At 38.4% G+C, this 15298-nt stretch overlaps 1 protein-coding gene across 2 annotated transcripts; it reads left to right on the top strand.

Annotated features, from left to right (window-relative positions):
• The first annotated feature begins 1378 nt into the window (after window positions 1–1378).
• Window positions 1379–9617, top strand: atad5b (ATPase family AAA domain containing 5b). 2 transcript variants are annotated; one of them, XM_067459448.1, is made up of 14 exons: window positions 1379–2091; window positions 2491–2638; window positions 4128–4524; window positions 5044–5132; window positions 5236–5384; window positions 5496–5646; window positions 5829–5993; window positions 6198–6349; window positions 6482–6575; window positions 7108–7172; window positions 7307–7492; window positions 8191–8966; window positions 9057–9209; window positions 9467–9617. In XM_067459448.1, the coding sequence occupies exons 1-14, from the start codon at window positions 1396–1398 to the stop codon at window positions 9537–9539; spliced, it is 3294 nt and encodes a 1097-aa protein (XP_067315549.1). In that variant the 5' UTR covers window positions 1379–1395; the 3' UTR covers window positions 9540–9617. The 2 variants fall into 2 exon arrangements, with proteins under 2 accessions (XP_067315549.1, XP_067315550.1); XM_067459449.1 differs by having other exon boundaries at window positions 5239–5384.
• Window positions 9618–15298: the final 5681 nt, after the last annotated feature.

Raw genomic sequence — 15298 nt, forward strand, 5'->3', positions numbered from 1 at the left:
AATTTAGTGTTGTCAAAAAGAAGAGAGTCTAAAGAACCTTTAGGGCCAGACTTTACTAAAGGTATAATACAATCGGGAATTGCACCAAACACAATGGCATATTCTCTTGGGGGGACTGGAAAAGATAATTTTTGCATGAATTGTTCATAAGTAAAAAGAACACCACGATCATCTAAAAGCTGACTAACTAAAAATATATTTTTATCAAACCAATTGCGGAAAAAAAAGAGATTTATTTTTATATCTAATATTTTTATTATTCCAAATAAAGTAGGTATGTGGAGAAAAATTATAATTATATATAAGTGACCAACTTATTAAAGCCTGTTTATGAAAAAAAGATAAAACTAAAGGTATTTTAGAGATGTCAAAATTGCAGCGCAATAAAAAATGTAAACCTCCAGCTGAATTAAATATATGATTTGGAATAAAATTCCAACAGGATGTGGGGTTATTTAATCCAGTTATTTTTATCCATTTCACTTTAAAGGAATTATAAAGAGTAGAAAAATCCACTAACTCACCCCCCCCCCCCCCCCCCCATAGCCCGATTAGCTAACATAACACTTTTTTTAATTGAGTTTTAGAATTCCAAACAAAATCGACTATAATTTTATCCAGCGTTCTACAAATTTCCACTGAAACATCCAGTACCATAGCAGGATAGATAACCCGAGATAAACCATCTGCCTTAGAAAGTAAAACTCTACCGGTTATTTATTGACAGATCGTTGTAACCAAGAATTCAGTTTGCGTCGGATAGAGAGAATAAGAGGTTCAAAATTAAGCTTTGTTCTCTTTTTCTGATCTTTACATATAATAATACCTAAATATTTAACTTCAGATTTGACTGGGATGTCACAAATTTTAACATCAGTACAATCTTTTATAGATAAAAGCTCACACTTATGGATATTAAGACATAATCCAGAAGCAGAGGGAAAAAATGTGGGCAGGGTTTAGGGGTGGGGTCGGGTAAAGGGGATCATTTTCATTGCGTGATTTATAAACACCCATCAGTTTGAAAACACCCATAAGTTTAGAAACGTCCACTTTTGTTCTGCCGAAACCCAATTGGTTAAACGGCGGATTGAACGTCATACGTAAGAAGGCATAAAGATGACGCAGGCACGCAGCCCAAGAGAAATCGTCCTTCTGCTTGGCGCGAGATTTAATATTAAACCGTCTCTACTACAAATCAGTTTAAAATCTTGTGATTTTAAAAGCTTAACAATGCACAAAATGCGCACGTTATTCTTCATTAATGTAGAGCTAGCTAGGATGTTTTTATCCTAAACGAGAAATGGGAACTGTTAACTAGGATACATGAAGATACAACTGTGTTCGATAAAAAGTGTTAACTGTAGGAAATTAGGAATGGATTATATCTATAACATGGAAACGCCGTTTTTTCTACCTCGGCCTACTAGAGCCAAGAACTCTTCCGAAAGTATCTCCGACATAAGGACATTCCATGCTGAGAACCTGGAGACGGACATCAAATGCAAAACCCAGGCACACCCAAAACACAACAGGCTGAAACTAACAAAAACACACAAAGGAGTGGAGCATTTTACTGACTGCGGTCTCACCCACATGACTGAGAACCCGGAGTCCAATGCATCTCGTGAGGTTATTTTTATTAACTGTAAAGGAAAATTATTTGCAGATAATGCTATAACTACCGACGACAAAGCCCATTCAGATCTTCTCACAGAAAGCATAAGAAATGAAGGGCACCATTCTCAAGCAGTGCAAAAAGTTTATAAAATGCAAAATGAAGTTTGTACAAAGGGATCTCAGAAACGCAATAAACTGACATTAAAGAGGATGCGCAGCAATATGGGTTTGCAGTATGTCTCCATTCCTACAGAGAGAGAACGTGGCTCAAGTAGGAGCACTGACCATTCTGCAGCTAAGGTACGAATAAACACCTGTGAGGGGGGCCGTTTGCTGGATCAGCCGGAAGTTAACGTTGGACAATTCCCAGGGAGCGCAAAACATCAGGATGTTAGCCAAGTCCTGACTCCCATCACGCCTCGGACTCGGCACATCTGTGAATCAACAAATGTCAAAATCCTCAGAGAAATGGTGGGTCTGCTTAAAGCGGTTTCACTGATTTAAGGACCTCTCTCTCTCTCTCTCTCTCTCTCTCTCTCTCTCTCTCTCTCTCTCTCTCTCTCTCTCTCTCTCTCTCTCTCCACATGCACGGGGACTTTAACCTGTATGCACACAGGAAACCAGCTTATAAATTATACAGAATGAGTTTTTTGAAATGGTAAAAATGCAGATATTTTTTGTGTGTATGTGATGGGTAAGTTAAGGGGTAGGATTAGTGTAAGGGGATAGAATATATGGTTTTTACAGTATACATTATGTCTATGGAGAGTTCCCACATAGTGAACCAGAGAGCATATATTGTTGATTATTTTGTAGCGTGTACGTTAGCAGTAAATAGCTTGTTCAGTCTTTGTTTATTTTTATTCCCAGATGTCTGGCTGGAGAAGTGAATTTCACAATGAAATCAGCAGTGAGTTTCTGGAAGAGATTCAGATGCTCAATTTGCAGTTTCCCATCCACAGGTTTCTCACTCTTCTCTTGAGGAAGAGAACTGCAGCTGAGGATGAGAGTCCGGCGGGTAGGAAGTAGACATGTTTTTCCCATAGACCGTAAAAAATAAACAGGTTTTTAACCAACAAATAGATGTTTGCAGCCTACCTCTCAATATTTTAAAGAGGAAGCAAAAGATCTTTGTTATATTTGTTAATATAAAAGGTTTATAGATGTGTCATCAGGCATCAGTTACCTTTGGCTGCTGCTAAATTCTTTATGCACACAATGATTCTGCACACATTGAAACCATTATATTATTTTTAAACAAGCTGTGAAAGTTTTAGACAAAAAAAACAAAAAAAAAAACAAGGAGTTATCATTGCAGGTTTGACAGTAAAAATATAGTAGGGATGCAGTTGATGTGTAAATTAATTAATGATCTTGCGCCACCACCTAACATTGTGTGAATTTCTGTAAAGACAATTCTAGGAAAACCAGGGCATCCATCCACCATTAGCAGTGACGGTTTAGTTAAATTTAAGGAAATTGCCTTTGAACAATCCACTTTCTCATTCAGGGCAGTAAAAAGAAAGAAGTATGTGCCTAATCATAGTAGAGAGTGTGGTTATGGTTTAAGAAAAATAATCATGTGATTATTTCCACATCATTTTCTGTTTGTTACATGAATTTAATTGGTTTCACTATTACATTAAAAGTGGAAAAACATCTAACATGACTTGAAGGATAAAGTATTCAAAAAATGTTTTTTCGTATTTCAAAAAACTGCAGTTTTATTAGGGGTATGTCGACTTTTTATACTCCCTGTACCCAGGGCCGGCGCTAGCTCAAATGCCGCTCTAGGCAGAGCACGATCGTGCCGCCCCCACCTCACACTCAAAATTAGGTATCCTTAAGATGCATGTACATACAAATTAATATGTTCTTTATCTATAAAATTACTCTAAAATAAAAACGTGCAGGTATGTTTTCAGATTTTATTTTTCATTCTGCAACGTGAAAAAAGTACACAGTGCTACAGCTGCATATCATTTCTGTTTTTTCAGGCTGTACCCAATGGGTCGAAGAACAACATAGCACGCCCATCCACCCATACATCACGCTGCTGCTAGTTTCTAATACTAGAGAGATCACAAACCACAGAAAGGCTCATTTAAATTATAGTAATTATATGACTTGATTAGCTTTATAATGGCAGTCAATATTGCTCAAGTTTGAAGTTAAAAAAAAATTTATCCAAGTTTTAAATATGGATTTTTTTTCTTACAAAAACTCATCGATTCACTTCAGAAGGCCTTTATTAACCCCTGGAGCTGTGTGGATTACTTTTATAATGGATGGTTTTTTTTGAGCTTCACCGTTCACTGCCATTATAAAGCTAGGAAACATCAAGATGTTTATTAATATAACTTAAACTAAGACCAATCATCAGGACAAATGTCTGAGTTACTTTTAACTTTTTCAGGATGTGGGATATGCTTTGTTTTGTGAAAGGTTTTTATTTTTTACTTTTATTGATGCAAGTTTTTCCATGTTGTACTGCCATACATTTTCAGAAGCAGAAAAAACAGACGATTCCAAGCATCCTTCAGCCTCATCTGTCCAGAGAAAGAGAAAACGAGAGTTGCAAGAACAGATGTGTGACAGTACATATAAAAGTCACAGGACAAACAAAGGCAGACTTATTTCTGCCAAGTCAAATTCTGAGCAATTTTCAGATAGTTTGACATACACTTGTGAAAAATACAGAAGCAGACTGAGCCGAACAAAATACAGACAGCAACAAAGTGCATGCCGTGCTGTTGTATCTGAACCAATGCAGAATGAGTCTGTTCATCAGGACCCATGGCCCAGTTGTCTACAACGAGTGGATGTTCTCTGGACAGATAAATATAAACCTCAACATTCTAGCGAAGTTATTGGCAACCCCACATCAGTAGGACAACTACACAGGTGAAATGCCACTGCATTCATTTTAGATATAGCCTAGTTGTTAACCCAAAAACATGTTAATGTTGAAATGTTCATTACGATAAATGGAGAAGTACATTGTTAGTTCATGATATCATGAACTTATATAGTTGCTAAGTAACTAATTTTAACAAATGAAACCTTTTTGTGAAGCGAATCTCTGTAAACCTTTATAGTGATATTTATAACTAAAATAGCTACTTATTTTATTCTCTGAACGCTCCTAAGTTAAAAATGAAGAACGTATTGCTAACAGAGGAAACTTATTTGCCTAAATGAGGAGTGGGGTCATCCGAATATTGTTATGGGGAATATTCAGTCAAAAATCTTTGAGAACCACTGTTTTAGACTAGAGGAACTTTATATAATTAGTATGTCACTAAAAATAAAAATTGTCTCAAGTATTTTACTACGCATAATAATAATGGCCACATTATGAATATACTAGGCTATGCTGACAAACAGAAGTGCATCTCATTTTGTTAATTCTTTCAATGACAGCTGGTTAAAAGAATGGAAAATAAGAGCAGACATTGAGGAGAGGAGAAGACGACAAGAAGAAAGGAGGATGAAAAAAGAAAACGGCAATGGTATGTAATTGCCAGAGCATCTGCAGTTATTGCAATAAAATATAATTTCTCATTTGTCAAGCATGTATTTTTTGAAAAAAATGTGTAAAAACTTCTATTCCAGTAGAATCGTGGGACTGTGGTGATTTTAAGGGCGATACTGTATCCATAGATCATGAGAGAGAGCTGTGTAACACAGTGCTCATGATCGGTCCATCAGGAGTGGGCAAAACGGCTGCTGTTTATGCCTGTGCGCAAGAGCTGGGATTCAAGGTCTCAGTGCAATATGTTTATTATATCAGTGCTTTTATCACAATAAGCATAATCTGATCTGTCTGTTTAACCAGCCATAATGACGTTTTCCTCCGTACCATGGTCACCTAGGTGTTTGAAGTGAATAGCTCAGTCCTGCGTTGTGGTCGTCTCATTCTATCACAGCTGACTGAAGCAACTCAGTCTTATCAGGTGGACATACAGAGAGTTAAAACCCTCAATCCTGAAATCATTAACCAAAGCAAAATTAAACCTCCACCTTGTGAGTGAACTTCTTTATGCAGTATGAATTGTTGGTTCACCAGTTGATATTGTCTTGCACAAAATGTCTCATGGATTCTCAAATGCATAACCAATATGATTAAAAGGGGATAAATACATAATTCTGTTTATTCAATCCGAATAATTTTGAAAACATTGACTACGTCTCCCCTTTTTCCACAGGTGATAAAGCCAATAGAAAGGCTACTTCATCTAAGGAGACTTTAAGTTCTCCTAGTGTTTCTTGTCTAAGCGGTAAACCACAACCTGTAAAACTCACTCACTACTTCAAGTTGAGTAGCAAAAAATCTGCAGGTAAAACCTCTGGTCCTGAACGCTGTATTCATGGTAAGTGTACTAGACCATTTTAGCCATATTTTATAAGAACTTGAAAAATGGGCCTGTTTCACGAAAGCATTTAATAATGTATCTGCTTTGTCTGGGGAAAATAAGCAAGAATTGTATAAGACATGTAATGTCTGAAGAATAATGATGGAGCATGCAATAGATAAATCGTTGTCATTATTTTGATTATTCATCTGATTACAACAGCGGTCGAACTGAAACCAGGTAGACTTCAGAGTTCATGGTCTGGTTTTAAGAGCAAGAGACAAGGAGATAAGGAATTAATGTGTTCTTCTAAAGATCCTACGTCAGTCGGGCAGAACCAAACAATCCCCATGTCACTCATTCTGTTTGAGGAGGTAAAGAGTGAAATTTGCATCTTAACTGTGCAGACTGGGTATGAAAGAATCGGAAATGTTTTTAAATTATCTTTTTATTAATATATATAATTTAATGAATTCTGTGCTTCCAATGGCAAATGTGTACCCCAGGTTGATGTCATTTTTCCTGAAGATGTTGGATTTCTTGCAGCTATTAGGACTTTCATGAGCACAACCAAAAGACCAATAATTCTGACAACCAATGGTGAGAAACAATTTATTCCATTTACTATACACATTTTTATATATATATATATAAATATATATATATATATATACATACATACATACACACACACACACACACACACACACACACACACACACACACACACACACACACACACACACACACACACACACACACACACACACACACACACACACACACTCGTTTGTTTTGTGACATATGAGGACATTCCATAGGCGTAATGGTTTTTATACTGTACAAACCTTATTTTCTATCCCCTGACACTGCCCATGCCCTTAAGCCTACCCATCACAGGAAACATTCTGCATTTTTAATTAAAAAAAAAAACTCATCCTGTATGATTTGGGGGGCATGGTCAATGTCCTCATATTTCACCCTCTCCTTGTAATACCTATGTCATACCCGTGTCCTCATATGTCATAAAAACATGCCCGCCCACACATATAAATACATTATATATATAATATAATATAAATATACACACACATTATACATATGTGTGTGTGTGTGTGTTGCTTCCTTTCAGACCCATTATTTGGCAAAAGACTTAAGGGCCATTTTGATGAAATCCATTTCCAAACTCCTTCACTGGTGAGAAAAACCAGTCACCTTTTTTTTTCACAATAGCAAATTTTGAATGCAATTATTTTTATTTATGGCATTATTACTTTGATTAATTACATAATTATTTGAACTAGTAATGATATGTATAATTTTAAACTCAGCAAACCATCAGGAGCTATCTGCAGTGCCTGTGTGTGGTGGAGAACATGCGGACTGATCCAGAAGACATGGCTTTTTTGTTGTGTCAGAATAAGGGGGATATCAGACAGAGTATACTCCAGCTTCAGCTCTGGGTCTGTAGTGGTGGAGGGAGATCGGAACTACAAATTCTCAAGAATACACTTAAAGTAAGCCACCTTTACTATTTAAAAGTAAGCCTTTAATACTTTTCTACTTATTTTTTTCATTAATAACATTATTGTCTTTCCGATAGCTTGTACCTCCAGGCCAATAACCCAGGAGAATTTTTCTCATATAACATCTCACTGAACTAATTAGCTCCAGTCCTAAAGTCCTCCTCTAGTCCTCTGGATGTGGTACTCACTGCTTTATTTAAAAAGTGTTATTGACAACATTGGCCCTTGTGTGCTTTCTATAATTAACAAATCACTAACATCTGGTGAGGTTCCAATTTGTTTTAAACAAGCTGTTGTTCAACCACATCTCTCAACCAATCTTGATCCATTCTTGGGCTAAAATTATAGACCTATTTCTTAGTTACCTTTTATGGCAAACGTCCTGGAAAAAAGTTGTTGTTAATTGTGTAGTCCCAACCGGCCATTCGCTGTATGCTTTGAAAGGGAACTTCTGTTAAATAAAATATCTCGCTTGGCATTGAACTTTGAGCTTTATAATATTATTACAGGTATTATTTATGCTCTAACAGCAACATTACACACTAAATAAAGTTTGAAAGATGGAATCGCGAAGACCAGGACCTTTAACAAGCATCAAAGTGGACCTCACTTTATGCTGTTAGTCTCACAGAGCTTGTAGACCTCACAGTAATAGACCTAATGCTTGTATTGTGGCTTAAATTACGCAGTGTGGATCATGGACCGAGCTGGAAAAAAGCAGATGGCTGGAGATCCTGGCAGAGAAAACAGGAGGAGGCCTACTGTATTCCAACATCGAAAGACTATTTTCCCCACATTTCACATCTCAATCCTCTCATCAGCAAGAGTCAGTAAATCCCAAGACTAAAGGAGAAAAGACAGTCAAAGGCTTGATGTTACAGACCTCTGCAAATTTACACGAGGCTAAGCCAGGCAGGCTTTCTACATGCAGAGGAAAAAAGCGTTTGTCATCTTGTGGGCCTAAAAATATTTCTTACCAACATTCAGACCTTACACCTTTCTCAGTTCCCTCAAAGCAAACTAATCATTTGGCCTCAGAAAACGATGTCCATGGACAAGATAAGACACTCATGCTGGTTTTTCAGCATTTGGTGTGCATTTCAAAGTTTTTTGACAACATGTCTTTTCTGGATGCATATTTACAAAGACCATATCTCAGTGGAACTGAACATTGCAAACCGGAACTTGTTGGTTGGATGGGCGGCACACTGAAGGATAGCTTATTGGACTTACCAAGAGAGGAGCAGATAGGACAATGTTTTGAAAATTCCTCACAGATATTGGCCATTGTGGAAGGTTTGGGTTTTGTTCAATGCCGGACTGAACTCTCAAGGATCTGGACAAAAGCTGTGAGACTGGGAGAGAAGTTGTCTACAGAGAGATGGGAACAAATTACTTGTGCCCTTTCTCTGCCATCTGACAACAAAAACCTCAAATTGTGTCACTGCAAATTCTGTGCACCTAGGTGTGTGTTGTGTTAAATACAAGAAGCTTTAACTTATCTATGTGTGGCAGTATGCTAATATCCTGTGGTATGTGATTTGACTTTTTTCAGTCGTGTCCAGAAGCGCAAGGAAATTGTATCCATACTGATCTCCAGCAAAAAGGTCTGTTGTCATGGTAATAAACCTGCTCTTTCCATGGACTACCTACCCACTCTGCGCTCAATCTGTAGATCAGAGAGAGCTAAAGAACAGCACTCAATCAGGTATTTGAATTTGTGCATGGTTCATGTATATCATGAATGTGCCACTGTAGAGTTGTACTGTGAAACTGAAATTTCTAATTCTTTATAGTAACGAAATTGTACAGCAAATCTTTGAGATCCCTTTTTTTATCATTAAAATTTGCTTCTTTTCTCTCTCTCTCTCTCTCTCTCTCTCTCTCTCTCTCTCTCTCTCTCTCTCACTCTCTCACTCTCTCACTCTCTCACTCTCACTCTCTCACTCTCACTCTCTCACTCAGACGTTCACACTACCTCTCAAGCCTTGACCTGCCCAGAAGCATGCTGGAGCTTATGGCTTTGGATTTCCCTTGATGTGTGACTGACATGCAGCTCTAGAAAACCTCTTCGAAACTGTTTACTGTATTGTGACAGGAATATGACTTGTGTTTGTAAATGGTTACAGAAATATATGTAAAGTCTGATATAAGAATTTATTCTTGTGAAATAAATATGTATAACTTTTATTTGTAAAAATATTTTACTCATTGGGAATTTTCACTAGTACCTCAAAGGAAAAATGACTGTGCATAATTCTCATTATGCACATCAGTACCATTCATATTAGATATACATATGTATGTATTTGGCTACTTATTAGGTCACATTTAGAAATGTCTGAGTTCAAATTCAGTGCATTTCATACTAAACATCAAGTGCCATCAGTGTCCGAAATAACCAGTTTTGAGGCCACGTTTTTATTTTGAACCAACTGGTTTTATTTGTGGATGTATAAAATCAGTTACCATTAAATCCTGTGATATAAATATTTTATATAATGCCACAGAATTAGTAAAGGGTTTATTTAACATGAAACTACAGAAAGACGCAGACAAAGGATGTTCAGGTCAAAGACCATGAAGACCTATAAAGGTGCCTTAAAGTAGCGGAGTATGCAGAATAAGCTGATGCAGAGAACGTGCATGATCCTAAACATGATACTTTACATTTCGCACTAGTGGATCATAACCGGGTTGTAAGTGCTGTTTCAAAATGCCAAAAGAAGAAACAGGAGCAAGAGACAAAAAATAGAGAGTAGGCAATTTATTGAAAACTGTATTTAAACTCAAACAGGCCGTTCATCAGCTGATCAAAAGTTTAAGACCATAGCCCAAAAATAAATGCACAACAGTACTAAAAGTGTTAAAAAAAGGACTCAGTAGTGAGTAGTCCCACCGTTCTTTTTGTTCACTTTAAAAACTCGTTTCGGCATGCTTGATGCGACTATTTCCAGGAGGCTGGTTGCTCCATGTGGTTAAGATGACTTCAAAGGGCATCCACGGTCTGAAACTGACGTCCATTTTTGTAAACTTCCCTTGCCATCACCCCAAATGTTCTCAATGGGATTTAGATCAGGGGAGCACGCAGGATGGTCCCGAAGAGCAACGTTATTCTCCTGGAAGAAGTCCTTTGTCAGGCAGGCTTTTTGAATTGCAGCGTTGTCCTGTTGAAAGACCCAGTCATTAACGCACAGACGGGGGCCCTCGGTCAAGAGGGATGCCCGGCCCGCTGCCACAGATCCACATAGCCAGTCGCCGTTTGACGCCCCTGCACAACCTGAAGTTCCATTTTCCCATTTAATTGAAGGAAAAAGCACCCCAGATCATGATGGAGCCTCCTCCACTGTGCTGCGTAGAAAATATCTCAGGTGGGATATCCTTGTCATGCATTTTTGTTCTTGAAGCCCTTCTCTAGCAGATGACGTCTTATGGTTATTGGGCTGCAGTCAGCATCAGTAAGGGCCTTAATTTGGGTTGAGGATCGACCCGTGTCTTCACGAACAACCCGTCGGATCCTGCGGATCAGTGCAGGTGAAATCTTTTTGGGTCTACCACTTGACTTTTTTGTCCCATAACTCTCAGGATTTTTAAAGAAATGTAAAATGACTGTCTTACTGCGTCCAACCTTGGTAGCGATGGCGCATTGCGAAAGGCCTTGCTTGTGCAGCTCAACAATCCTGCCACGTTCAAAGAGAGAAAGCCTTTTTGCCTTTACCATCAGGAGATCTTGACAGTATGACTGCTTGAAGAACAATGACATGAAAGCCATATTTTTGTCCAGATTTGACCTTTTTATGGCTATGGTCTTACACTTTTGATCAGCTGATGAACGGCCTGTTTGAGTTTAAATACAGTTTTCACTAATTTGCCTACTCTCTATTTTTTGTCTCTTGCTTCTGTTTCTTCTTTTGGAATTTTGAAGCAGCACTTACAACCCGGTTATGATCCACTAGTGAGTGCGAAATGTGTAAAACTTGCAATGCATCCCCTGGTCTTTAGATTTTGTTCAGGAGTGTATATATATATATATATACACACTCAGTGGTTAAATTGGGATTTATTATGTGGAGGTGCTCTCCCTAGGCAGGTTCCAGGGCTATGCTCCCCCGTGATATATTTTTTATTTTATTTTTGAAAAATGCGCTGCATGCGCAGCAAGGGAAAAACATCCTGTATGCGGCAGTCCTGTGGGCGATGCCTTGTTGATGCTAGAGGTCAGAGGAGAATGGGCAGACTGATTCAAGCTGATAGAAGAGCAACTTTGACTGAAATAACCACTCATTAAAACAGAGGTATGCAGCAAAGCATTTGTGAAGCCACAACACGCACAACCTTGAGGCGGATGGGCTATAACAGCAGAAGACCCCACCGGGTACCACTCATCTCGACTACAAATAGAAAAAAGAGGCTACTATTTGCACAAGCTCACCAAAATTGGACAGTTGAAAACTAGAAAAATGTTGCCTGGTCTGATGAGTCTCGATTTCTGAGACATTTAGATGATAGAGTCAGAATTTGGTGTAAAAAGAATAAGAACATGGATCCATCATGCCTTGTTACGACTGTGGAGGCTGGTGGTGGTGGTGTAATGGTGTGGGGGATGTTTTCTTGGCACACTTTAGGCCCCTTAGTGCCAATTGGGCATTGTTTAAATGCCACGGCCAACCTGAGCATTGTTTCTGACCATTTCCAGGGCTGGACTGGTAATCTGGCATACCGGGCATTTTCCCAGTGGGCTGACGCACCTTGGGGCCAATACAAGGTTTTTTATTTCCCACTGACTGGCCCATTATCCTGCAGGGACAGCGGCCCATTGGTTTGTCTTCTGAATAGACAGGCCTAAGAGAGAGAGGTAAAGTGAAACAGCAACACACACAACTACAAACTTTTCACTCAAGCACACACACCTTGCAGCTACTAACAGTGAAGAAATATGGTGCTTTGGAAGAAATGTATTTAAATTACTTTTATAGAGGCTGTTTTTATATTTTCTACATGTGTTTACAAGATTTATTTATTACAAATTCAATAGTTTATTATATATGGTTTATATATTTTAGAACCCATATACCCATGGTAATGAAGAGCATGGTTTGACCGGTGACCTACTATGATCTTACAGTTAAAGGAAACTTGCAGTTAAACTCAGTTAAAATGTCATTATAATTCAACAAAACAGCTTTAAAGCTTATATCCCATATGCATTAAGGACAAAGCTTTTTTCTCTTTAGATGTTTTATTAACTTTTTAATAGATCTAATGAAATTTAACTAAATTTTATTTAAATGAGAACCTCATGAAAAATGTATATCAGTGTCTTACATAAATTGTTTTTAAAGGGGTATTTCAACCCAAAAATGTGACCATTCACCCTAATGTCATTCCAAACCTGAATTAATTTATTTCTGTATAACATCAATCACATAAACGTCGCACACCTGTATGTGATAGGTGCGTAGGAGAGCAGGACAAAAAAGTCCAATTATCATCAAATGAAAAGGAGAAGTCTTAATTGCGAGTTGATAGTGTGCGGGACTTCTCCTTTTCATTTCTGTATAACATAAAATAAAATCCTTTGAGTCTGTTTTTTTCCCCCCATACAATATACAGTGGTAGCCTAACCAAAGTGGCTTGTTTGCCAACATTCTTCAAAATATCTTCTTTTGTGCAGGCCCCGTTCACACTGCAGGCAAAAGTGGCCCAAATCTGATTTTTTTGGGGCCAAGTGACCAGGTCAGACTTCTTCAGAGGTAGTGTGAACACTCAAATCTAGCCCAGATCTGATTTTTTCAAATCAGATTTAGACCACATACATATGTGGTCCTGAATCAGACCCAGATCTGATTTTTTCCAATTCGGCTGCAGTGTGAACAACCAAGGCGGATTTGATGTGACTTTTACGTCAATCTATATCGACATTTGTCACAATTATGTGCCGGCGAGTTAGCCCTAGACACAACAGACACAGACAGTAATTTTAAAAACTTGACTATATATGGAGAACAGCGATGGAGCGAGTCAGTGGAGGGAGAGTGAGGTGTTAGACCTAATTAGTATATGGGGAGATACTTCAATTCAAGCTAAACTAGAAGGATCCTACCGTAACCACTCTGTTTTTGAAAAAATAGCACATGAAATGGAAGAACGTGGACACAGAAAAACGTGGCTTCAGTGCCAAAAGGCCAAAATAACCAATTTTGCTCTCTTTCTTTTCGTTCTTCTCCTCTTTAGCACATGCTCATTAATGTTATGGCTTCCATTACACAAACATTTTTAAATAAAAGAGAAAATGCTTACTTTCTCCATAACCTCCCGTACTTTAGTGCAACAGCGTGCTGTGTCTGATGTCATTGATATTGTTCTTCTGCACATGCGGGTTAGTTTGTAACCTCAAACAGTTCACACTGGAATCAGATATAGGCCACATTTTAAAAGGTAATGTGAACAGCCAAACAAAAAATCAGATCTGAGCAAAAAATCAGAATTGAGCATTAAGACTTGCGGTGTGAACGGGGGCCTAAGTCATACAGGTTTGGAATGACATGAGGGTGAGTAAATGATGACAGAATTTAATAGCAGTAAATTTACTGCATCCTAGCTCAAAATTGTACAAAATGTAAAAGTACATTTCTGTGTGACAAAAGTGCAATATTACTTTTGTTATTTGCATTGCCAGTAACATCTATCATTATTTGTCCCTGTCCAGTTTTATTTATTTACTCCAATTTAAGGCCCTAACCCCTGCAAAAACATTAATGGGGAACTCATGGGCTGGATTTGCCAGGGCCGAATTGTAGCCCCTGTCCAGCCATGTCCATCCCTTTATGACCACCATGTACTCATCTTCTGATAGCTACTTCCAACAGGATAATGCACCATGTCACAAAGCTCAAATCCTTTCAAATTGATTTCTTGAACATGACAATGAGTTCACTGTACTAAAATGGCCCCCACATAGCCTAGAAATCTAGACGCACCCTAGCGGCAGCAAATCTAATCTGCCCGCGAGTGTCGTCTAGCAACTCTCAATACCCTTCTGAGCTGTAAACGCCAAACTCTTGCCGGACCAGTCACATCGTGTATAGAGTCGGTGGGCGGGGCCATAATGATGACGGCTGAGTTGCGTTTGCGTGCTTCTAGTAAACACAGAAACTGGCGAACGGCGGCCTTTCGAATCAGCTTTGACCACAACTCTGGAAGACTTGGAGTTAAGCTTTTCTCTGAGAAAAGAACAAAGAACGGCACTGAAGTCATTCTTAAAAAGGGAAGATGTGTTCGGACTTTTGCCGACCGGATACGGCGAATGTTTAATCTATCAACGAGCTCTGTTTTTTAACCTTCGTTGCTCTGGTTGGTTGTAGCGCTATCCTATCGCGTGCAGAGGGAGTTTGAATGACAATCGTTCATCCCGCCCTCGGATTGACCCCTGTCAATGGTGAGTTTCCAGACCAAACATCTTGATTTGGGTCTGGCTTGTCAGGCTAGCCCCCACAGTCACCAGATCTCAACCCAATAGAGCATCTTTGGGATGTGGTGGAACGGGAGCTTCGTGCCCTGGATGTGCATCCCACAAATCTCCATCAATTGTAAGATGCTATCCTATCAATATGGGCCAACATTTTTAAAGAATGCTTTCAGCACCTTGTTGAATCAATGCCACGTAGAATTAAGGTAGTTCTGAAGGCGAAAGGAGGTCAAATAGTATTAGTATAGTGTTCCTAATAATCATTTAGGTGAGTGTGTGTGTGTGTGTGTGTGTATATATATATATATATATATATATATATATATATA

The sequence above is a fragment of the Pseudorasbora parva genome, chromosome 12 (assembly GCF_024679245.1).
Source record: "Pseudorasbora parva isolate DD20220531a chromosome 12, ASM2467924v1, whole genome shotgun sequence".
NCBI lineage: Eukaryota > Metazoa > Chordata > Actinopteri > Cypriniformes > Gobionidae > Pseudorasbora > Pseudorasbora parva.

Excerpts from the sequence above, each read along its gene's own strand:
- atad5b (XM_067459448.1), top strand. The coding sequence starts at position 1,396 with ATGGAAACGCCGTTTTTTCTACCTCGGCCTACTAGAGCCAAGAACTCT. Across the intron at positions 5,994-6,197 it reads TCCTGAACGCTGTATTCATG|CGGTCGAACTGAAACCAGGT; the intron begins GTAAGTGTACTA and ends TGATTACAACAG. Across the intron at positions 6,576-7,107 it reads AATAATTCTGACAACCAATG|ACCCATTATTTGGCAAAAGA; the intron begins GTGAGAAACAAT and ends GCTTCCTTTCAG.